The sequence below is a fragment of the Phacochoerus africanus genome, chromosome 10 (genome assembly GCF_016906955.1).
Source record: "Phacochoerus africanus isolate WHEZ1 chromosome 10, ROS_Pafr_v1, whole genome shotgun sequence".
NCBI classification, from domain to species: Eukaryota; Metazoa; Chordata; class Mammalia; order Artiodactyla; family Suidae; genus Phacochoerus; species Phacochoerus africanus.
Genome location: NC_062553.1, coordinates 116,287,506 through 116,313,997, shown reverse-complemented (window position 1 = coordinate 116,313,997; position 26,492 = coordinate 116,287,506). Strand labels below are relative to the sequence as shown.

At 38.2% G+C, this 26,492-nt stretch overlaps 1 protein-coding gene across 2 annotated transcripts in view; it reads right to left on the bottom strand.

Annotated features, from left to right (window-relative positions):
* Nucleotides 1-26,492, bottom strand: part of PPA2 (inorganic pyrophosphatase 2) — an 84,635-nt gene that overhangs the window by 30,996 nt on the left and 27,147 nt on the right. For both annotated transcript variants that reach the window (XM_047798636.1, XM_047798637.1), the window contains 3 exons: nucleotides 26,099-26,218; nucleotides 18,044-18,130; nucleotides 9,570-9,696 (listed from right to left, as the gene is read on the bottom strand). In XM_047798636.1, coding sequence (XP_047654592.1) covers nucleotides 9,570-9,696; nucleotides 18,044-18,130; nucleotides 26,099-26,218 — 334 coding nt within the window. The remainder of the gene's footprint in view (nucleotides 1-9,569; nucleotides 9,697-18,043; nucleotides 18,131-26,098; nucleotides 26,219-26,492) is intronic.

Genomic DNA, 26,492 nt, shown 5'->3' with positions numbered 1-26,492 from the left:
GAACACCTTAGTGGATTACAGAATCATCACTGATATTCAAAAATAAGGAGAAAATCTTCACAACAGTCTGAGGAAAAACAATGTATTACATACTAGGTAACAACAACACACTGACTGTTGGCTTTTAAAAGCTACTAGATGATCCAACTAGCAAAGAAACAGAGCTTACAGAGTCCTCAACCTGGACAAACCCATCAGAATCACCCCGAGGAGACTCATCTGATTGTATACACATTCACATCTCTAACTTTCCATCCACATCCCCATACAGAGAACCACCTACATGATCCACGAAAAAGACCCAGAAGAAAAAAAATTAAGATGCTCTTTTCATTGGCATTATTTTCACCAAACCACAACATGAAGTGAGGAAAGCATATAACCAGCTATGGATTTTTTTGTTTTTATTTTTAGATAAAAACCAGTAACACAAATATAATGCTATATTTCCTTGCCCATATTATTTACAAGAAAAAAAAAAAGATACTAGAAAATGTGCTCATGTTTGAAGTTCTGTCTGAAGAGAGTTAAAAAAAAAAAAAGGAAAAAAGAAAAAAAAAGGAAGTTTCCAATACTTTGGAATGCTACCAAAGGAAGTAACATAAACACACAAAGCTCTCATTCCTATGGATGCTGCTCTTACAGCGCTAAACATGTGCACAGCCCACCTCTAAACAGTCTGTGGGAAGTAAGAACACATGTTTTTAATGACATTTTATAAACATTCATGAGAAATTACAGTTCCATTCCATAATACACACTATATTTTCTGCATCACAAATAGAAGTTCCAGCTATGAGAATTATTTTAGTAGTTATGCTTAATCAGGATCCCTAAAAGGGTGTCATGTTTTCCACACCATTCTGCATTATCTATGCTTAAGAGCTCACAGATTAAGGAATGGTATCTTTCATTTTAGATGTCCTTTCCTTCTCCACTCTCCTTTTCCACAAACTCTACTTTTATTAACACTTGTAGTAAAAACATGTTAACATTCCCAAAAATGGAAATTAACTCACTTCAAAATAAGTTAAATCCAAACAAAGAAATTCTACATGGAAGCCCTTTTGTACTGGTATCAGAAAAATCTCTTTCAAAAGACAACTTAGATGTCTTTCCCAAATATAAACATTCATTACCACTTCACGAGAAATTTTATATGACTGATAAAAAGAAAACCATCTGAGCGCCTGGGACATAGAAACCCAAATGGTTTTCTAATCTAATTTAATGTGGAAGCACATAACCAAGTGGCTAAAAGCTTAGACTTTGGGTCAGAAAGACTTTCACTCAAGTTTCAGCCATATCACTTAACAGCTTCCCTAAAGTACCTAAAAATGCACCAATGTTCCCAAGAATCCGCCTCATGATTCTTTAATTTAAACTGGAGTTCCCACTGCGGCAGAGTAGGTTAATGATTCATCTTGTCTCTGTGGAGGCGCAGGCTTGATCCCCAGCCCAGCACAGTGGGTTAAGAATCCAGCGTTGCTGCAGCTGTGGAGTGGGTCGTAGCTGTAGCTCAAATTTGATCCCTGGCCCAGGAACTTGCCAAAAAACAATAAACAAACAGTGTTTCATTCAGCGCTAAGTTTGAAAATAATTTAGGTCTTTCTACTTTGGAAGAAGACAGGCTAAAAATAATGGATTAAAACAACCAAAATCTAGAAAAAAACTCTAGGGATCATTTACTGATTAGAAGATGAACTCCAAAAATTTAGAGATGAAGAAACTAAAGCTTCAAGAGGTTATGTTTAAGAAAAAAAAAAAAAAAGAGGTTATACGATTCTTCCAAGGTCAGATAACTAATACACCAAAAAGAGAATTTTATAGTTTAGGCCTCTCCTATTCTGCACATCACAGGAATAAGATTGAAACCTGAAAAACAACAAAAAAAAAACAACAAAAAAACAAAAAACAAACACTGGAAGAGGTTAAGGTTCAAAAGAGACAAAAAGAGTCCCGGTAATTTAATTTGTACCTTTTACTCAATTTGTCCCTATCCCTCAACTGCCTCTTCCCACAACCCATCCCTACACACCCACACCTATTAAGCTATACCTATTAATGAAATCAAAGGAATGAAGATCAAAAGAGCCATCTTTTTACTGGGACCTCTAATCATAATTATCCCACCGATGCTGAAATTATTTAAGAGCAGGTGCTCAGCACTCCCAGAAAACCTTCCAAAGCCACATACACTTTTCAGAGGGATGGTGGGAGGTAATGGTGAAGAGCATGGGCTCCGGAGCCCAAGTGGATTCCAATGGCACCCATGTGTGTGCCTCTGGAGCAGTCATTTACCACCCTACCACCGCCCTGTGCCTGTTTCCTAACCAGGGGGAAAAAAAAAAGAAAAAAGGTAACACTAGCACATCTTACATGAACTAGATTACTATGCTATGCCCTATTTTTTTTTCTTAAATGACACTACCAACTTACTATTAACTTGTAATTTAGGAAGTAAGGAAATCAAATACCATATTAATCTGGCTTATTTTTAAAACAATAATTGCAAGGACACTAGAAGTGTTTAACAGATTTGATTTCCAGGTGTTTATTCCTGAATTGAAAGAAAAAAAAAAAGAAACTATGCAGTTTTATTTGACCTTTTTTTTTTTTGTCTTTTTGCCTTTTCTAGGGCCGCTCCAGCAGCATATGGAGGTTCCCAGGCTAGGGGTCTAATCGGAGCTGCAGCTGCCAGCCTACACCAGAGCCACAACAACTCAGGATCTGAGCCGAGTCTGCAACCTACACCGCAGCTCACAGCAACGCCGGATGGTTAACCCACCGAGCAAGGGCAGGGATCGAACCCGCAACCTCATGGTTCCTAGTCAGATTTGTTAACCACTGTGCCACGACGAGAACTCCTTATTTGACTTTTAAATTTCTCTAAATGTAAGCTAAAATTCTGCAAATGTGAAATATATATAAATTCTGATAATTTCATGATAAGTGTAACATAGGACTTTGAAAAAGTCCCAACTGCCTTTTTGAAATAATTTCTATTATTCATGTAATTTATTCATCCTAGAATGTATCTACATCAGTATTATTATTTCAACTTTAATTTTTTTAAATTTTTAATTTTTTAAAACTTTAACATTGGCATTTCCGTCATGGCTCAGTGGTAACAAACCAGACTAGGATCCATGAGGATGTGGGTTTGATCCCTGGCCTCACTCAGTGAGTTAAGGACCCAGTGTTGCCATGAGCTGTGGTATAGGTCGAAGATACAGCTCCGATCCCCAGCGTTGCTACGGCTGTGGGGTAGGCCAGCAGCTCAGTCCAATTTGACCCCTAAACTGGGAACCTCATATGCCAAGGGTATGACCCTAAAAAGCAAAATAAAAACAAACACAAAAAAAAAACTTTAACGTCACTGCATGGGCAGCAGTTATTACAGGACAACAGACAATAGTGTTTTTACTTATTTAAAGACCAAACAAAAGAAATATTGTTCTCCAAGTTGACATATAGCTTCTAGGCCTAAATTACCCCCTCACCACATTACTTCAGCTGACCTAAGGTGCTTAGGCATCATTGGCAGTTCTGAAGAAGCTCAAACTTCTGTTTGGTGAATAGCTGAAGCTCTATATTATAGAAGGTAGTTAATTTAACCAAGAAAGAAATTACATATGCCCTAGCTGTTCAACCTTCTTAAAAAGCTCTGAACTTGGTTATTTCATAACCAAGTGCTATTATCCCTAACAGCGGAGGCATTTTCTAGTAACAATGTAGGTGCCCTGGGAGCCTTATTAACTCTTTCAGGCCAATAAGGTATCATTCAGAGCACGAGGAGCTGCAACTTCATTACAGTGCAGTAAATGGTCTTAGTGCTCTCCAGGTGTTAGTGACCCAGCCAAAGTGACCAATTTTCCATCAAGGAGTACAAGGAATTTTTTTCCTAATGTTATTTAGACATTTTTAGATTTTCAAAGTGGCTACTCCAGTTTCAGAAAGCAAAACTCGAAGATTTAAATAATAATGTTACAAATTACACAAATACAGCCAGCAAACACAGTTTCTTTCTAACTGAAATGAGTTCTCTGATGCAATGGTTAGTTTTAGTTCATTCATATCAAAGTTAAAAAAAAAACTATAAGCATTAAAACAGGATATTACAATCTACCAAAGTCTGTACATGTTCATTGGGATCAAAAAAGCTATTTCTTAACAAATAAAACAACCCCAGAACTTCCTTGCAGAATCATAAACGTGTCTGGATGAATATACAAAAAATACAGATAGGACAAAGATATTGTCTACAAATTAAAATAGACATTTGTTTTTGAAAAAGAAAACATACTGACCATGTCAAAAAACAGCTTCTTTTTAAGGCAGTAGAAATTAATAGGAGAGACATTTTAAAAAATGTCTAAATAACAATAAAAATGTAGGAAAAATTAGAAAATTTTAAAAATTTCTTTATCAAATTTTTATGCTAGATACACCCTCAGAAAATTACAGAATTTAGAAAACATCTCCAGATAGCTACCCTTCCATATATATATATACACACATACATACACACACACACACACACATATATTGCTTTTTGGATCAAACCTGTGGCATATAGAAGTTCCCAGGCTAGGGGTCTAATCAGAGCTATAGCTGCCAGACTACGCCACAGCCACAGCAAGGCAGGATCTGGGCTGTGTCTGTGACCTACACCACAGCTCACGGCAACACTGTATCCTTAACCCACTGAGCGAGGCCAGGGATTGAACCTGTATCCTCATGGTTACTAACTGGATTGGTTTCCACTGAGCTAAGATGGAAACTCCCCTTCCCCACATGTTTTTAATCTTTCCTCCTATCAAATAAAGGTGTCAAGAAGTATAGATGAAAAATGTTTAAATTTTTTTTTTTTTCCCTTTGGCCATACTCGAAGCATATGGAAGTTCCTGGGCCAGGGATCAAATCTGAGCCACAGCTGTGACCTACACCTTAGCTGCAGCAACACTGGATCCTTAACCCACTATACTAGAGCAGGAACTCCAATAAACATTTAACTTGTTAAAAAATCACTCCTTTGTGGTAGAAATTGCAAGTCATATACAGTAATTTATATTTAGTTACTGCATTAGCTATTTTAAAGTTATCTAAATAGAAGTTAACAAAACAAAACAAACAATTTCTGACATATATGGACTATGACAAGTATGAAATCAGTCCCCTATGCATTTTCTGAAAAAAACTTTTGGAAAATGTACACCAGCTAACAATGAAAAAGGAAAGTAAAGAAGAGGACATGAAAAAACCTAAGAGTAGAACTAATAACTCAGAAAGGCGATAAAAAGAAACCCCATGATGACCCCAGCTATGAAGAAGGCTTGAAAATACAGCCTGTCTGAAACTGATCATTCAGTAAGCAGTATGATAAGCTCAGTCAATAATATGTATATAAATACTGTAAACTCGATTTATTAGTTTTCAGCTTTCAGATTCAAGAGACAAAAACATGAAAAACAGTTTAAATGAAAGAACAGAACTAACACATTATAAATGCTGACACTGTAGAACTCATAGAGTAGCTGAGCGAAGCTGGGTTACCAGGCACAGAGAAGGAAAGAAGGACAGAGACCTCAAGGACCCAGCTTCACACTGAGCAGCCATGAGCTACTCTTCAAAAGTAATGAAGCAATAAATACAGCTCCAAGTGTAACACCTAGAGTTGTTAAGGTCACAGGAGAAGAAATAAGGTAACACAATTGAGAAACTCCTAATCTTTCAAAGCAGCAACTTGAGTCAACAGGTAAAGATGTAAATTGAGATGGAGGAGTGAGCACATGTTTATAGAAGAGAACCAATCAAGACAACTAAAAACACATGGGGAAGAAGATATGCGAAGTAAGACCGCAGAAGTGGTGAGGAGTGGGAAGGAGAATGCTACTTTTTACTTCACACACCTTTCTTATAATTCTGAGATTTCACCTCCAAGTATACGATGATTTTTTTTTTATAATTAAAAGAAAAAAGAGTTTCCATCATGGCTCAGCGATACTAGCAACCATGAGGAGGAGGGTCTGATCCCTGGCCTCGCTCAGTGGGTTAAAGGTCTGGTATTGCTGTGAGCTGTGGTGTAGGCTGCAGATGTGGCTCGGATCCTGCATTGCGATAGCCGTGGCGTAGGCCAGCAGCTACAGCTCTGATTAGACCCCTAGCCAGGAAACCTCCATATGCCACGGGTGAGGCCCGAGAAAGAAAAAAAGAAAGCACCACCCAAGATCTTGTGTTGGTGATTTCAGAAGGTACATGTGGAGGGACACATGATAAAATGTTTAAAACTTGCTTGATTTAAGATTAAATACGGTTCATTTCCAAAGATGAGAACAGCACCAAACTTTAAATATCTACTAGCTAATATTTATATAATCCTATGACTCCAAATATGTATTTTTATCTTATTATACTAAAACCATAAGTCTGCTATGAGGCATTTCCCCTATCTCAAAATCAAGAAGTTGATTTTTTTTCTTTATTTCTGAGGCCTCTTCACTCTTGCCAAGGTTCTACTTTTAACCTGTAACATCACATAAAATAAGTCATGTGCTTACAATACTTAAGCTCCTCCTGAATTATGTTAGGCACCTTTAGAAGATGGATTATCACGATACAAGATAAAACTATCAAATACTGTAATCGAGTCATACAAACTAATTTTATAAAAATTTCTCCACAAATTTAGGAAGCTTTTAACCCATGCAATTTCCAAGCATCTCAGTTCTCGTCTCCATCGATTCCCCCTTTTAGAAGGGGCTAATGAAAACAAAGACAACATACCAAGCTAAGTCATGAAGAAAAAAAAGATTAGGAATGATTTCTGTCCAGTAACATTTGCTTAAGCAGCAGGAAACCCTGCCTTTTGTCTGGAACAGTTTCAGAGAACAGCTGGATGATGTTTGAGAGACATGATAAATACACACCAAAACTTGAGTTTAAATTAAAAATAAAAGCTGTTACATAGGGTTACCTAGTATTCCATGATTTAGGATTAAAAAAAAGAAAAACATTTATACTGTAATTTTTTCAGCCTTTCAACGTGTGCCTACATCTACTTTTTCCTGAGTCACTATAAAATAAGAGAAAAAATGTGGAATATATTATAGTAATATGCATATAAAAGGAATAACAAGTCATAAAAGAAAACACTTACAACTCTTAAAACTGCAGAACGTATTTTACAAAATCTAGACACGTAAGAGTACTTAGGGCAACGGCACTACCCAGTGTTGACAAGAGGCAAATATTCTTAAATAATTTCCGTTCCCCCTGTATACCTTATTCATTCTAGATAGAAACACAAAGCACAATGTCATCAACCAGTTCACAGCAAAATATGTCAGTTACGCTTGTCTAGTATTCTCAAATTTTAAAATCTTATTATGAAGAAGCATTGGTTTTCTCAAGATGAAGAGAATACACGTATTCCTTTCTGTGTAATGGGGAAAAAATCCTTTTTTCCTTGCAAAACAACAATTTCTTATTTTAATTACGCTAGTCTCAGAATTTCATCTCAACCTGAAGTGGCTTTAGTACCTATCTCTGCATGTCTTTCTGCACAAGCAAGACATTTAAAGATGATGTCAAAGTGCAAATCTACCTCCATTCTGGGTACAAACAGAAAAAAGGTGAAAATAGCTGAAATTTCTCATTCTAAACTTTAGGAAACTCTAGGCGTAAGGTACTTAGCTTATGTAACTGATTTCAAGACTGCTAGTCACAAATATGTATAAAATGCTACAAATATGAATTGCTCAGTACAGTACAGAAAATCGACAGTGGACTATATAATCAGATCGGAAATGAGTTCTACTATTTACTAAACATGCACACTTGGGCAAGTTATTTAAAACCTGAGATTCTTCTAAATTAAATACAACGATGCACTAGGACAGACACCAGTGTTTGGCATATGCTAGGGAGTTTTAAGATATTAAATCACATCTCCAGCAGCCAATGGGCTAAAAACTAGTTTTACTAGGCTTCCAGTCCAAGGGGACATTCCTCAGAGGAGTTTCATGACTTTAGTGTGCCACATCACAAAGGATTAGTTGGATGGTTTGTTTTCGCTGACTGTTATATCATTTTTAGTTCTCACTTGAGAAGCAGCTAATCCATTACACATTTTTTTAACTGGATAGTTATTTACTCTTGTTACTATTATATTACATTAGAAATATGATAATAAAGAAACCCAGGGTAAAATAATGAGACTGATAAAAACTACATATTGTTTAGGGGCTCAAGTCTCATATTTTAACCACAGTTTTCATGCTTCAGTTTTGACCCTGAGGTTATATGTACTTTACCCTATCAGACCCCCTTCCTTTCTCAATTACAAGCAAGAATGGCATAAAATTCCCCTTGCTGTTTCATGTGCAAGAAAAGGTTTCACACGCACATAAATTAAGAGAGGTTAAAAATGTAAGTGTTAATGAGTTTCGGCCAATTCAGTAATGGCACATTTTCAAGTTGAGATACGAATCAAGGTCTAGAAGAAAAAAAAAAGATCCTGAATAAGGATGAAATTGAAAGGAAAAAGGTTAGAAAAACAGGGGGAAAAATGGTCAAAGAATAATAATAGTGGCCATATATTCAATACTTGATATGTGACAGCCAGATGCTTTAAGCAAATCATCTCGTATACTGTCAGTAACCTCAGAAGCAGGTATAATTACCTCCGCTGATAGATGAGCAAATTAAAATTCAGAAAGGTTAAATAACCTAGCCAAAGTCATTCAGGTAGGAAGTGGCACAGCCAGAATTCAAACTGAAGTCTGTCTGACACTAAAGAAAGTCAAGTCTCCATCACCCAAGCCATTTCTGTTAAATTCCTATATACCGAAATTTTGTGGAGTTCCCTTTGTGGCACAGCGGAAATGAATCCGACTAGGAACCATGAGGTTACGGGTTTGATCCCTGGTCTCGCTCAGTGGGTTAAGGATCTGGCGCTGTCGTGAGCTGTTCTGTAGGTCGCAGACGTGGCTCGGATCTGGCGTGGCTGTGGCTGTGGTTTAGGCCAGCAGCTGTAGCTCTGATTTGACTCCTAGCCCAGAAGCCTCCATATGTCTTGGGTGTGGGCCTAAAAAAGCAAAACAAAACAAACAAACAAAACAAAAACCATCCTTAGAGGGCAGTTATCTTTCCCTTCATTTGAACAAGGCAGAATAGAAACCAAATATAGAAACAGTTCATGTCCTTGATGAAGGTTCCTTTAGTTTTTTTCCTGTTACTCCAATGACTAAAGGAGAGATTTAAGAAAGAAAATTAGGGAGGGAGGGAGAGAAGGAGGTAAAGGAATGGAATCCGTAGGATGCTCTTTCATAGTCTGAAGTACCTGTGTCTGTCCACATTCCTTTCTTATGCTCCTCCAAGCGATATGACACAACCCAGACACAACCGTCCTGGATTGCCCCTTACAGTCCACAGAGAGAGAATAAAAAACCAAAACATAAACTTAACTCCCAAATATATACATTGCGTTTTACATGGACACATTTTAAATTCTAGGAATTCCAATGACACACTGATTTACTTCTGTTTCTAAAAAGTTACAGACGTACCATGAAACTTTGAGGCTTCAGGATCATTCATATTGATGGCAATTAATTTCCAATCTGTTTCACCCTGATCAATAAGAGCCAAAATTCCAAGGATCTTCACATGAACAACCTCTCCCCGAGAAAGAACCTTTAAAGAGAAAAGAAATTCAGCACTTGCGAGGCCTTGGAGAAGTTCACTCATATGTCATAAAAATCCATATGAAAGATTAAAAGCACTATAGACTGAAATTTAATAAAGCTTTAATAATTAAAAACATAAACACAGTCATAAAGTCTTTGGTGATATTCTTTTTAAAACAGGTATCTTGATCCTTTTTGGGAAACTGAAGTTATTTGTAGATCTTAAAATTTAATGTACTAGGCCTAGAAACTCATACTAAACAGAAAATAAACCCATGTTTATTTATCATGACATAATATAAATTTGACTTCTGCTGCTTGGGGGTAAAAAGAGACACGAGAAACTTTTGAAACTGCTCCACAGGACCTTTTTTCATAAATCTTATTTATCAGTTACTAATAAAAAGTTTTTAACATAACCAAATATAACCTTAGGAAGATAATGAATGACAATGAAGAATTATCAATATGTTAAAAATACAAAGCAGGTTTCATAAAATGTTTTAAAAAGATTTTTTTTTTTTGTCTTTTTGCCTTTTTCTAGGGCTGCTCCCGCAGCATATGGAGGTTCCCAGGCTAGGGGTCGAATCAGAGCTGCAGCCGCCAGCTTACACCACAACCACAGCAACGAGGGATCCGAGCTGTAGCCGCTGCAACCTACACCACAGCTCAGGGCAACGCCGGATTGTTAACCCACTGAGCAAGGGCAGGGACTGAACCCGCTACCTCATGGTTCCTAGTCGGACTCGTTAACCACTGCGCCACGACGGGAACTCCAGTTTTAAAAAGATTTTAAGAGAAACCAAGAAAGAGCTGATGTCGAAGGATGTTGAAGTAGATGTTTCTTCTGTAAAGAAAGTTATTTCAGTGATTCCTTCAAACTGCCAACGCCAAGTTTATAAGCATGCATTCTTTCTACAGCCTTTTACTTTCAAAGGTTTAGTTGGCTACAGAATTTCACTGTAAGCTGAAATCTGAACACATGCTTAGTGATTCAAGATGCAGCTTTACATTTGGAAATCAAGGTTTGCAAAACAAAGTCACTGTTGTGTCTTGAAATTACTTGAGAGGAAAAATAGATCTTAATAAAAATTAAATCCTTTCAGAACATTTGCAAAATGACTTTAAGATCTTAATGTAAATCTGTGAAAATTTGTAATTAGTTCACACAAAATATTAGTGTGACTATATAAACTAAACTTTATACCAATTTTAGCAGAATATGCACGATTATATTAACCAGACTCTCAAATGCATTGGCTCTATTAAGTATCTAGCACTATATTAGACACTATGAATACAAAAAAGAAAGTCTCCTTTCTTAAATGTTTAAATCTTGTCCAAGAGACTTACTACACCTCATGCCAGAAGATCCTTTATAAAACAAAAATGTTCCAAGTAGAAGTTACCATATAATCATCAATGAAAGACTGGCTATACTGGTTAACTCAGTGATAAACTGGATCACTGGTTCTTAACCACAGGCAATTTTGCCCTCTAGAGGAGATCTGGGAATGTCTGGGGACAATTTTGGCTGTCACAACTGGGGAGGTATTATTAGCACCTACTGGGAAGAGGCCATGGATGCTTTACAGTACAATCACAAATAACAGAATGATCCCTCAAAACGTCAACAGCGGTAAAGCTGAGAAGACTTGACACTATTGCGGGAGACCTCAGTGGCAGGGGTGTCTATCAGAATTGCTGGGAAACACATATAATTTTAAAAGGCACATTCTAAATCATTATATTTTTATTCACAAAAATTAATTTATAAATTTCACACAACTTAAGAGCAGATTTGAGATTTATGGTTACAAGGACAAGTAGGAAGCATCTCTGGGGATTATCAAGTTTTATCAGAACAATAAATGCCTTTGACCTTAGAAGCAACAGAAAGGGACGAAAAAAACCACTGCCTTGCTTTGTCACTTTAAAAACCGGAAAGGAAATTCACTCAATAAAACCAAAACCTCAGGATTAGATGCCTAGGAACAAATATAAAACTCCTATGAACACCCCACAATTCAATTCAGTTTAAAGCAATTAACACATTTATGCAGAACATATAAAGACACCAAATGAGTAATACTTCTCAAAGAACTTAAACAACTCTAAAAAATTTTGCTATCTATGGTTCTAAGTCTGTTATCCACTTCCAAGATTCTGCTCCTTTCCCTTTGCCCATTTACAAGTATGGTGTTAAAAGAAGCTTTCTTTTAAGATGTTCCTTACAGATCATTTAAGGACCAGCCAGGCATAGCCAGGCATAAGACAAAGAGGAGAGTTCCAACAAAGGCCTATTGTTTAGACAGTGATTAAGTACTTACTTCATATTTAGTAAATATTATTTCAGGTCTCATTAACTAAAAGAATAAGCTGCTTTGGATATAAGATGAAGCCTATTTTCTATTATAAAACTCTCAGTCTATCCTGAAAGGAAATTAATGTACACAGCAGATTGTGTTACTAAGTCCTTGGGAATCACATAATTCATCATGTTTCAAAAGTGAGCTGACAGAGTTCCCGTCGTGTGCAGCAGAAACGAATCCAACTAGGAACCATGAGGTTGCTGGTTTGATCCCTGGCTCCCCTCAATGGGTTAAGGATCCAGCATTGCTGTGAGCTGTGGTGTAGGTTGCAGACGTGGCTTGGATCCCGAGTTGCTGTGGCTGTAGTGTAAGCCAGCAGCTGTAGCTCTGACTGAACCCCTAGCTTGGGAACCTCCATGGGCTGCAGGTGTGGCCCTTAAAAAAAAAAAAAAGAGAGTTGACATTATGAAACGAGAACACAGGTGTGCCTCAAAGGTTTCAGGCACAATCAGACTTGGTTTATATTACATACTTTTTCAAGCTATTATAAAAGTATCTCAGAGTTCCATTCCCATCCTGGCTCAGTGGTTAGCAAATCCAACTAGGAACCATGCGGTTGCAGGTTCAATCCCTGGCCTTGCTCAGCAGGTTAAGGATCTGGCGTTGCCGTGAGCTGTGGTGTAGGTCACAGACATGGCTTGGATCCTGAGTTGCTGTGGCTGTGGTGTAGGCCAGCAGCTATAGCTCTGATTGGACCCCTAGCCTGGGAACCTCCATATGCCGCGAGAGTGGCCCAAGAAATGGCAAAATAATAATAATAATATACTAGTGGCCTCCAACAAAAGTTTTACTCTGATTCAGAATTTAAAGAATTAGGTTAAACTTCAACTAGACACAAGCAATGTAAAAAACCATGGAAAGTAAAACCACTTAAAGCTTATTACCCTGTAGTGTAACAATTATTATAAACCTACAGGCTTAAAATAGTGTAAATTATCTTTCAGACCCATGGGAAACTTGTCCAGGCACGACAAGGCTAGATTCTTTGTTGATGGCCTGACAAGGTTGAAATCAAGGTGTTGGCCAGGCTGGGCTTTTATCGGAAGGTTCTGAGGAAGAATCTACTTAAATTCAGTTCTTTGCAGTTGAGGACAGAGGCCCCTACCCCGAACTTGCTGGATGTGAAGCGGGACGGCTCCCTTCAAAGAGAAGCCAAGGGCATTCCTTTTCACACGTCCTCTTTCCCATCGCCAAACCAGAAACTGTGTGTCGGCATCTCTCACACTTCCCCGCTAACTTCCTCTTCTGCCACCAGCCAGAGAAAGCTCCTGACCTTTAGGGGCTCAGGGAATTGCACTGGACCTGCATGGGAAATCCAGGATAGTCATCCTGCTTTTAAGTAAACTGTGCTGTATGTAAGATAACACAATCAAGGGAGTGAGCTTACTATAGTCACAGGCTCCAGAGGTTATTAGCATAGGCAACCCTGAGGGGCCATTTCAGAAACTCTGCCTACCAGAGCAAGTTATCCCAAAATAAATTAAAAAGGAAACGCTATATTCCAGAAAGCTTATACTCTATCAATGTTGTAACAGAAAACTGGAAAAAAAAATAGAGATAAAAATGCTTATATATTTATCCAAGGAGTAAGGATATAGGGAAAGATAAATACAATATTATTTACTGGGATAGCAGGACTGTGAAAGTTGATGCTTAATTTTATCTGTATGACTATCACTAAAATTTTCTTGAAAAATAAATATTATCAAAAGAAACAAAACAAAAAAAACCTCCTAACAATTGAAGGAATCTGGGTCAAAGATAAAAACAACCAGGCAAAAATAAGAACTCTGTTTCCATGGAAGAAAAAAAAAAAAAGTTTTAGTAATCATTGGCTTTACATAGCAGCCAGACCTATAAAATACTAAATTCTAAAATAAGCTATCAATATTCTTTACTGGCAACTACAATACCTATAAGTTCATTTTTTTTTCTTTTATGTGACTTCTAATTATTTCATTATTCTAGAATGTTCTCTTGGCAGCTCTGGTCCAAAAGAATTTTTCCTATACCTCACAATATTATGGTCAACATTAAACCGAAAGTATACTCACTCGATCATTTCTAATTAATACTTCATTTACACAAAAACAACAAGTAGTTGATATATTTTTCAGTAATAATGTACAAAACATCTCCTATATCAAGCTTCCTATGTAAAATACAAAAGTATGCCTTCAACATTAATTATATATATACTTTATTATTAAAAATCACTTACATTTGAAACTTTGACAGGTTTATTTAGAAGGATGTATATATAGGAGTTCCCGTCATGGCGCAGTGGTTAACGAATCTGACTAGGAACCATGAGGTTGTGGGTTCGGTCCTTGCCCTTGCTCAGTGGGTTAACGATCCGGCGTTGCCGTGAGCTGTGCTGTAGGTTGCAGACGCGGCTCGGATCCCGCGTTGCTGTGGCTCTGGCGTAGGCCGGTGGCTACAGCTCTGATTCGACACCTAGCCTGGGAACCTCCATATGCCGCGGAAGCGGCCCAAAGAAATAGCAAAAAGACAAAAAAAAAAAAAGAAGGATGTATATCAAGTTTTTTTAGATTACTTTGTTTTGTCAATAATGAATCAGTGTAACCAAGGCAAGACAATTTTTCAGGTACATAGATTTTCATAATTTCCAGTTATCAGTCTCATTAATTACATGTTCATGGACAAGTTTTATACTAGTGAAAATAAGATACTTTCATTTAATCTTTTTACTCATACCTAACATCGGCACAAAGATTTAAATTAACGTAATGATCCATAGTTACTATGAACTGAATAGCCCCAAGGATTATACCTTCAGAGTAACAGTTTTCTACTATACAACCTTTCCATCAATGTAATATTATCTAATTTAGTGATCCTTCTTATCTTAAAATACGACAAAGGAAAGTGACCAAAGTATATAATATGGCGTCTAGAACAGATGAGGTACTCATTAAAATATTTATATTTCTCCTTATAAACTACCTAGTTTAAACACTTTACTACCCCTTCTAGAGAGAAACAGCAAAAAATAAATTTCTAAACTATACTTTAAACTTGAAAGAAAGTAGGAAGTTTGGCCATATTTCTGCCGGAGAGAGAGAGGAATTACAGGGTCACACACATCAACACTAGCACCTGTTTGGCCCTGTCAGGCGTAAAACTAGACATCTAAGTTGGATGTGGATCTCCCCTGCAGAAAAGGAGATAGAGATGGAGGGAAGGAAAAGAAGACAGAGGAGGGTGTGGGGAGAAGAGTATAAGGAGGAAAAAAAGAATGCAGTGGAAGAACAGAAGGAGAAAAAGCTAAAGAAGAAAGTCTAAGAAGTAGAAGAAAAGGAGGAAGAGGAATAAGAAAGGAGGATGAGGAAGAAGGGGAGACAGAAAAGAGCAACAAAATAACACAGTAAGAAAACACAGTGACAAAGAATCAGCGAAAACTATCTACTAATTAACATTCTGGAGACCTGAAGTGCTCATATGAGTTTCCAGAGATAACTGATTTAACTACAAGAATATGACTCAGGTAATGATTCCATTTGGTACATCTTACATTAAAGCACCTGCTCTGTGCCAGGCCCTGAGTTAACACTGCAACCCTGTGTCCTGTCCTCAGAATTTACTGCCATCTCAGAGGAGACAATCAGATAAACAACACAGCAGTTAGTACTGAGGAAACACAGACCAAAGACCAAGTATTTTATCTATGGAGAGTCAAGGGAGATTTCTAAGAGGAAATGATATTAAGAGCTGTGATCTGAAGGATGGCGGGGCGGTGGGGGGGGAGGTAAAGTGAAAGGGAGAAGTAAAATCAAGTGAAGGAAGAAGAATGTTCCATTTTACATGGAGGAAAAAGTTTGTGTGAGGGCCTGGGTGTGAGATGAGAGCAGATGCACTACATGAATTGGAAGTTCAGAATAGCTGGAGGGCAGTGTGCAAATGAGGAGTGGCAGGAGAGGAAGTACGAAAGGAAGGAGGGGGCAGGTACTAAAAAAGAGTAAAGCAGGAAAAAAGTCTGGAATAAATGATGGTAGGGAAAATAAGACTCAGCAAGGAAAATGGCCAGCAGGAGGAACAATTCAAGTGTGATATAATTGAGACTAGATAAGCTAGCATGCAGTGCTAATGGCAAGAAAGAGAGTTTAACACACATATAACCAGTATATCACGACTAATGGGGTGAAGACAAGCAAAGAATGATCAAGGAAGGCTCCTCGGTTTCCGGCTTAAGAATCTGGAGGTGAGGAGGGGAGGAGGTGAGACGTCATTCACTAAAATGAGTGAAGTGGAGAGGAGGAAATGATGAATTTGGTTTTGGACACAGTGAATTTAAGATGCATGGGAGACACCCAAGTGAAGATACAGGCAGTTGATAATGTAGGTTTGAGTTGGAGACATTAATCTGAGAGCAAAACCCTGAATGCTCGGGACTGTATCACCAAGGGAGTCTCCATACGAGGAGAGAGGTGAGCAGCAGCACAACCATCAAGCCAAGCGATGTTGAAGGAGCACGCAGAAGACAAGGAGCTTGCACGAGAAACCCAATAGGAACCAGAATTAGAGGATATCCAAGAGATTAGGATACCATCAAAGTCAAGGGAAGAGACTGAAGAAGGAAAACAAGGTTGACAGTATAAAATACTGAGGAAAATTCAAGTTCAACAAAACCTATTATGAAAAGGCCTGCTGCATTCGGCTAAAAGAAAGTTACCAGTGACCTTAGTAAGAGCAGTTTCATTGAAATGATGGGAGGATGAGAACGATTTTCAAATAGGCTGAAGATTAAGTGGGAAGGAGGAGCTAGAGAGGACTGTTGAAAACACTGTTTATAAATCTTTTTTTTTTTTTTTTTTCAGAGTCACACCCACAGCATATGGAGGTTCCCAGGCTAGGGATCTAATCGGAGCGGTAGCTGCCAGCCTACGCCACAGCCACAGCAACGCAGGATCCGAGCTGAGTCTGCAACCTACACCACAGCTCATGGCAACACTGGATCCTTAACCCACTTGGTGAGGCCAGGGATCGAACTCACATCCTCATGGTTGGTAGTTGAGTTCATTAACCACTGAGCCACCACAGGAACTCCACTTTTTATAAATCTCCTGAAAAGGAAGACAAGAAAAGGCATAGCGGAGGAAGCCAATAAAGAAAGAGAGACTGTAGATAAGGACAGGGGAGAGTTAAGAACATTCTGTCATTCAGGAGGCAGGAAGAGATAGGGTCTAGAGTACAGGGGGAAGCCCTGGTCTCGCAGCAACAGAAAGGGAAGACACGGTGTTTGCAGACACAGGGGTTTGCTAGTCTAAGGGGAAAAGTGAGGGAGCGCCTATCTGCTGGTTCCTGCAAAATTAAAGACAACATGTTCTCCTGGGAGTGAGAACAATGTACTAGGAGTTTAATGTCTGCCGAGAACCGTAAGTATTAGCATTAAGTGCAGCAGATAAATGGGAGAAAGAAGGAATGTGACCAAAGATACACAGAATTCTATGGGTAGCAGCAACCTATGAATTTCTAGGTTTTGTTTGCCCTCAGTAGGACCCAGCAACTTGGAAGCAGGCACAGAAAAAATAGGACCAGCTGGCTTTCATCACTGCTGAACTCCCTGTCTGGAAAATGGGCAAGGGGGGTGAAGACAGGACTCAGCAAATTTTTTTTCTGTAAAAGGTCGGACAGTAAATACTTTAGACTTTGCAGACTGTACGGTCTCTGCTACACTCCTCAACTGCTGCTGTGGTACAAAAGCAGCCGTCTAAACGACATGGCGGGAACTGTGCCATTTATAAACACAGGTGGTCAGCTGGATCTGCCTGGCCACAGGCTAGTTACTAACCATGAGTTTAAGAGAAGGAAGTAAAGATACAAAAAGGACTGATATCAGAGGGACCAACAGGCGAGAACTTTTGAAGAGTCAAAGAACTGATGCCTGCCAAGGAGAATTGAAATTTTATGGCATGCATAAAGTAGAACACATGTTAGAATAATTCAGTTTATGAAACAAACCTTTGAGCCTATTTCACAAACATCAATAGGATCATTATCTCCACAGCAGTCTGTGCTCTCGTCTTTTCGATGGGGATCTTCCCAAGTCTAAAAAAAAGAAGGCGGGGGGTGGGGGGGGGAAGATAGGTTAATACTATGATGTACCTTAATCCTCCCATACAGTCATGAAGTTTTATGACAGCCAAAATTCAAGGGGAAAATTCTCAGAAATTAAAGAGGCTCAATGCCAACATGCCAGTACCTCCCTAAGTATCATAATAATTAAAACAGATTTATACTATTTCCTCCCTTCTGTCTCTCATTTGTCTGTATAATCACATCTGCAAGTGGGTGGTATTTCCAAACACACTCTTCTTCCAAGTTCAGTGTCTAAGTTTATGCTCAGTTTTATTTAGAGCTTCAGTTCAGACGTTCCCATTACCTATGCCCTTGTTTCCACTAACTGTCGAGACTACAGCTTCCACCACTCACTGCCTCCTTTGACACAGGAACAGCGTTGGGTCTGGCTTTCCACATTTAAAATAAACTTCCCACACACTAAATAACTTCTACTAGAACAAACCCAGTTTTCCCTTCATAAACTAAAGAACAAGACAGAATCTACCAAAGAAAAGAAAAGCCCATTTCATTCCATTGTAAAAATTTGTCCCATTTCATTCCATTTTAAAAATCCCCTTTGTCATTAAATCTCAAGACTGACAACAACATGAAAAGATGTCAACTCTTTACTCTGAAAAGATTATAGCCTGTTGGCTACAAAATACACACATGGGCATTTTTCATAATAGAAATGTGTTATAGTATTTAAATACCCACAAGGCACTGTCCTTTCCCCAAAGCTCCATAATTAGCTGATTCTGTGGAATTGTAGTTTCCTGAAATTATTCCTCTCAGATTTTTATTTAATTTAATTTACTTATTTATTTGGCTGCATCTCTGGCATGTGGAAGTTCCCAAGCCAGGGATCATAAGCTGCATTGACAATGCTGGATCCTTAACCTGCTGTGCCACAAAAGAACTCCTATTTCTCTCAGATTTATAAGATGTTCAGACTGTCATCTTAAGTCTGTTATCTAGAATTTCGGATTATCCAAGCAGGGCTCCTTTAATTTTATTTGGATAATTTAAAATCGATTCTTAATTTATAGCTGACCCGAGGTAAACGCCAATCCTAATTGTAGCATATTTAGGAATAAAGTCACCCACCCTTACCCCCCACCAAAAAAAAATCAGTAAACCAAGTCTAATAGTATTTCACTATACCAAATACTAACATTACTAATATAAAACATAAGAATAATAACATAACTGTTAACCTTACATATTAGTTACAGATGAGAGACATCTTCTCAGCGATGTACACACAAACATGCATCCCATGAAGAATGTACCATTATTAGCCCCATTGTACAGACAAATAAACTGAAGCACAAAGAGTTTAAACATGCCCAAACTCAGATTCTACATGATGCAATGAGATTAGAACACATGCTATTCATCATTACGTTATGATGCTCAACTTTTGATGACAATAGTAACTGAAAGGCAATTACATTCAGCTATAACCCTATTCATGATTCTCTTCTTTTAAATACCTTCTCTTCCTCCCAGAATCTCCTAAGTATATTTTCCTACTGTTGCCCTTATTGCTTCCTGTTTTCTCATACCAGGCATCCATTCCTTGAGTAACTATTTATTGATTACCTACTCTGGGCCAGGAGTTAGGAACAGAAATGGATAGGACAGAGTCTATACCCTGAAAAACATCATGTCAATAAATGGTATAGCATATGTCAGAAATCCTATAAAACTAATCTTAATGTGCTGGGGAAACCAAGAAGGGATTGAGGTATAATTAGAACTAGAAAACCTAGAAGCAGAAGCAGAAAATATCTGAAAGGCTCCTCCTTCCTACTGCAGCAATCCTTTCTTGAACCTCCTTTCCTTAACCTCATTCCCACTCTCAGACGGGAACAAACATGGTAAGGCAGAAGTCACTCTGGCCTGAAGGACGAACCCTAGATTCCAGTCTACTTTAGACACAAACTACCTCAGCCAAAACTTCCAGACCTCAACTTCCTCACCTATAAAAAGAACGTCTTGGAGTTCCTGTTGTGGCTCAGTGGTAACGAACCCTACTAGTATCCATGAAGATGCAGGTTCGAACCCTGGCTTCACTTGGTGGGTTAAGGATCCAACGTTGCCATGAGCTGTGGTGTTGGGCACAGATGCAGCTCGGATCTGGTGTGGCTGTGGCTGTGGCATAGGCCCCAGCTGCAGCTCCAATTAGGCCCCCAGCCTGAGAACTTTCATATGCTGCAAGTATGGTCCTAAAAGGTGAAAAAAAAAAAAAAAAAAAAAAAAGAAGAATGACTTACATAAAACAGTTGCTAGATACATCCTAGCCCTGAATTCTATGACTGTTAGTGATCACTCATGATCTGCATCAAAACCACCAACAAACAGGAAACTTACAAATTCATGGGATAACATAGCCCATTTTGGTCAGAGTTAATTTTTCAAAAGTCATTCCTCATCCGGACACAACACCTGTCTTCACATAAGCTTTACTCCATCTGGTTTGAGTGCATGTTTCTGTTTGCTGATTGGCTGGTTGCCCTACATTCTCTTTAGAACTCCATCTTCAATATTACCTATCTATTTAGTTCCTTCGGCTGAGGAAATAAGTGCATGCACGCAAAACTCTTAAGCTATAACAATGTTAGTTTTATGGCCAGTTCTCCAGGATTTCCTTCATCAGCAAAACAGCATACTGGATCTCTGTCCAGTCTGGCCTTTAATAATTTATAGCTACAGGACTTGGTCTTTACTACAAAAAGTGAGTCATACTAAATGACTTCTAACTTAACTCGAAGTATAATTTCGAGTTAAGTTACCAATTACCAGGAAAGGAAGTCTTGACAAGTTTAAAACCTTAATTTCGCCCTCTAGTGGAGCAAAGAAACAACTAGAAAAGCTGGAAAAGAAATATCCAGAAGAGCAAATTGCATATCTTATTACTTGTTTCACAACAGTGACAAAAGACTGGCATTTAGAATTTAGAAATAACTTCCACAACTAAATAAGAAAAAGACCAACTCAATACAAAATGGGCTGAAGACAGGAACAGGTAATTCAAAGAGGAAACATGATTGACTTACAAAGATAACCAGTCTGATCACAGAAATACATATTAAAACCATAATAAGAATACTTAAAAACCTTAAAAAAACCTGATAATGCCAAATACTTGTAGGAATGTATATTCTTACAACTTTTTTTTTTTTTTGGTAAACAATTTGGGAATACCCAGTCAAGTAAAATAGGTGTGCAACTCACAATTTAGCAATTTGACTCATATGTATATACCTAGTAATATGTACCTTTATACACTATGTATATAGAAAAATTTTAGCATGGACCCTTGGAAAAGCATTAAAAAATGTTAAAAACAACCTATCAATAAGAAGAATATAAAATGTTATACTCATACAAAGGAAGACTATAAAGCTTTGAAAACAAATCAGAATACACAGATTACTGATCTAGCCTAAAAGAAATCTTATTCATCCTCGCCCAGGTACTTGAGATCAATAACTTATAAGCTTATAAAATTAATAATCAATACGTTTGTAATCACCATGCTCTGGCCCTTTGGACTCTCCAAAACAAAAGAATCACTGAATTGTACAGAGCTACGTACATAGGTGCTTCCTTAGAACTGCCTCCTGATCGGGATTCCCAGCTGAGTTAGAGGAAGAGAGATCTACTCGACCACCACTTGTGCTTTACCAGCTTCAATGTGGAGCAACAGCCTTTAACAGCCATTTCACTATTAGCAGCTAATACGAGTATCAGCGGTGTCGTCATCAAGATACTGATGGGGCTGAGTGAGCACTCACGAGGGGGCTAACCTTGCTTTTATCATCTCACTCGATACCACAATAACCTTGTGGGGTAGGCAGTAGGATGATTCAGATGAACAAATAGGCCTAGAAAGATTGAGTCGCTGATCCCAGGTTATAAAGCTACCAAATAGTACTAAATAACATGTGAGATCAATGAACCAAATTTCTAATGAAGTTCGAAATAATAAAACACAACAGGATTACATTAAGACTGAAGAAAACCTGAATTTAATGATTCTAGTCCTTTAATATTATTCAGACAGATCTTCTAAATATTCATGCAGAAAGTTACAACACTTGAATAATATGTGGGAAATATGAACAACTGGGGGAAGACAAACAAAGATGCATTTTGCCCAGTCCAAACGCACACTATGAAGAAGGCATTATTGCTGGTGCAGAAGTTATAAGGTTAAACAGTTGAGACAGCTGAAGGTCTGAAATAATGAAGGCACACTGATCAATCTCAAGCTAAGTGAAGAGGATGCTACTTAAACAGTATTCTGCCGCTTAAACACTCTTGCAAGAATGGTTGGCTTGGCAACTGCTCTGAACAAATTTCCTGCTGTTACAAGACAAATCATAAGAGGACAGCAAAATCCAATTACCCACACATGCCTATGAACCAAATGCAACACACCGCACATTCATGGATTCATTAATACCCCAAATATTTTTTGATCACCTTCTCGGTACCAGGCAGTTGGAAGACATCAGTGAACTAAATAGACAGAATCCCTGCCCTCATGGAGACTGCATTCTAGCTATAAGAAATGAACAACAAACATAATGAATACCTAAATTATATAGCGTGGCAGAAGCTGGTAGGTGTAATGGAAAAGGAGAAAGATTAAGCATGGAGGGAGGCATGGGAGTACAGGGGTTGAAACTGTAAAGAATGTTCTGGGCAGACATCATGAAGAAGATGCAAATATTTAGGAGGGCAGGTCACATGCACACCTGGAGGTGTACCAAGCTGGAGGACACAGTGAGTGTAAAGGCCTGAAGCCGGAACGTGCCTAGAGAATGAGAACTGGCGAGAGGGCCAGTGTGGGTGAGCGAGCAGGAGGACAAGGAGAAGCAGGACATGAGACCAACAATGTAAAGGGGACCAGGGACTGGCTTTCATTTCAGCAGGCTCACTCCGTCTCAACATCGACAATGAAACCAAAAGGTATGAGGTCCACTTACCTTGTCCAGAAACAACTAGCCTAACTTCAACTGTTTATAAGCATGAAGCGATGCTGTCATCTTTGTTTGGTACATAACTTCTACACCATCTACAATGCATTCTTCTGCCGAAGACTAACACGCACAAACTCACACACACAACATCAGGTTGGGTTTTAAAAGATAGGAGAAAAATAAATTAAAAAATTTTTTAAATTAAAAAAAAAAAAGATAGTAAAGATCTCTGGTTAAAAACAGCAAAAAAAAAAAAAAAAACCCCAAAAACAACAACAAAAAAAACCCAGGTCTATTTCCTCCTCCTCACTTCCATTCTAGCCACCCTGGCTGGCTTCCTTTCTGTCACCCCGACACACGAGGCCTCCTTCCACCTCAGGACCTTTCTACTTGCTCTTTCTTGTTGGATTCCCCTTGCCGGCCCCATGGCCTCACCCACTCTCAGAGCGTCACTAAGTTAACACCGTCTCACTTCCTTCGGGTCTCCACTCAGACAACACCTCCTCACCAAGGCCTTCTCCCTCCCTCTCCAGACAGCAACGACCCCAACAATCCTAGCCCCACTCCCTGCTTTATTTTTCTCCAACACACTTTCTACCATGTGATGTACTATTTTTATTTTATTTTATTTCATTTTATTTTCTCTCTGTCCAGAATAAAAGCCCCAAATACCTTTTTGTTACTTTTATTCTTTTATCAGTACCTTTACCTCCAGTAATTAGAACATGGCCTGGCAAACATCAGGTACTCAAAAATGTGCACCGAATGAATGAACAACTCTGGGAAGGAAGGGCTGATGTGGAAACAGAACAAGGAAACCAGAAACACTGAGGATGCCACTGTGGTGAACAGAAGGGAGGAAGGACCAACGTTGCAAGATGAGGGCTGGAACATGCGGAGTTGAGGAGCCCCACTGGGAACTTTCTATTTGATCCTTTTAGCAATAGGAAACCATTAGAAGGTTCTCATATGGGCAAAAACAGTGTTTTGGATGCTGGGTGGGGTATGAATTGGGGAGGCAGCGGTGAACACAGGGTGCACTAAGAGCTGGCTGCAATCTAACTCCGCTGCCAGTGAAGAAGAACTACTGCACCTAACCGGCTAACACAACAGCAAGGTGAGGGCATCTTGAAAATTCAAACACATTCAGAGGAGTACAAAAATCTGCCTGGACTTTAAATAAATAAACTACAAAAGTTTAGAACAAGCAGGTGAGTCAGTAGTATCTATTATGTTCCACTGTAAGAGCTGGTTTGATGTTGATCACCCCATCCCCAGAGATTATAAATTATTTTAGAAAAAAGATCAAATAATAATAATAAAAGTACTAGCAGTAGCAAAAATAATGTGATCACTATCCATCAGGCATTATTCAAAGATGAACGTGCAAGAATTCATTTAACCTCAACAGGGCCAAGTGTGGTAGGTGGTTTATCATCTAGTTTACAGGTGAAGAAAGTGAGGTTCAGAAAGACAGAGGAACTTGCCCAAGGTCACATGACTAGTAAGTGGCAAGCCGGCTCCAAAATCCACATTCTCAGTCACTGACTAAGTTGCCTTGATCTTCTATTTATATCTCATTTTTCTTTGTACACTCAGCACCTAATACACTGCCTTGCACATAAAGCCTTAATGAACGTTTAATGAAATGAACTTTAGTTTATCCTCTGCCCACTCTCCATTTTATGGCTCTGTTTTTGTCTTTGTCTAATTCAATGGCTTGCTTGGCCTTCCCCTCATCCATATACAGCTTCTCCTACAGACAGTATCCCTGAAGCTTAATAAAAATGTTCCTGCCCTTTCACTGCTAAGTCAAACAGAAAGTCTACTTAGGCACCTGGGGAGTCAGAAAGCCCGCCTTGGTTTCAACAGACATTCTCAGCACATCATTTTAGAAGTGCCTGTTTTAAGCAAGAATGTAACCACGTGGGTGGTCTACATCAAAGGCAGCCTGAGTCTTTAGAACACAATTTTGTTTTTTCTTTTCCTGTGAATGTTTATTCTACATGGGCAGCTGTTTTTCAGAGTTGGATAAGGCAAGACCCCCTTTGCTCAGATATCTCCTGAAAAGCATCTTGGAATTTCATGAATATAAAGTTAATAAATAAAATTAAAATACAAAAATTAAATACCCAGATAGACAGATGCTCTAATGGCTTTTATTAAACATCAAGGCAGAAATTTCTCTGTGTCCCAAAACCTAGACTTTTGACTCTGCATACTCTGACTTTCACTCCCTAAATAATCTGGAAGGAGTTACCACTTCCCAGGAGTGAGGAAACACAAGGAGAAAATAAAAAGGGATAAGAAAGGAAGAAAAGTAAATAGTAAGTATTACTCTCTACTAGCAATGACACTTTACCATTACCTGGCCATTCTTTTCACTGCTTCCCACTTAAAACTTGTAAGTTTATAAGAGTACATAATTAAGTTGCCTAATTCAATTCACAGTGAGCTCTGAAAAAGTTAATAATTTATTCATTTTTAAAAAATTTTTATTATAGTTGATTTACAATGTTCTGTCAATTTCTGCTATACAGCATTGAAAGAGTTAATAATTTAAAAGGTTCATCTGTTAAGGTTTAAAAAACAAAATTATACTATCATATATGAATGTATATAAAAACATAATTTTCACACTCAAAGAAATGACTGTAGAAAAAGGAGATAGAACATTTTTCACTGACTCTTAATTGCCAAGCACTCCCAAAAGAAATGTGTCCAAAATGCCAAATATGAGTGTTCTATATGCCTAACTACAAGAACTTCAGTACAGACATAGAGTTTGAAAAAGAAATTTATTGATACAATAAAACTCCACATTAAATTTTTTTTTAATTTACAAATCTCTCACACCAGTGACCTGTTCTCAGAATCAATTTAAATTCAAGCAGTTCAAAGGATTTACAAGGCAATTTTTTCAGAAGACAGAGAAGTTTGACCATTATAACAAAAATGTTACCTGAGGGAGGGCACCGTAATTCCATATGTAACCCTTGTGAGGAAAGATATTTGCCACATAGCGAAGCTTGCCATTCTTTACGTCTTGTTTAATGGGATTCAATGGCTCCTCCGTGGCAATCTGAGCAGAGCATGGGAAAAAGGGGGTAAAGGGAATGAGAGATAATTAATCCTACATTTAAATACTGTTTCTTAAATCTGCCATTATCAGACTAAATATTCATATTCCAACTCAATGATCAAAGATACCTGAAAATAAATTAAGCCAGCTCTTTTTTTCTATTTATCAGTCTGTATTTTTAAAACTGTCTAGAAAGGAAACACCAGATTATATATTTAGGTATTCTATTATTTATGCACTAATTATTTCTAACACAATAATAAAAACTACTGAA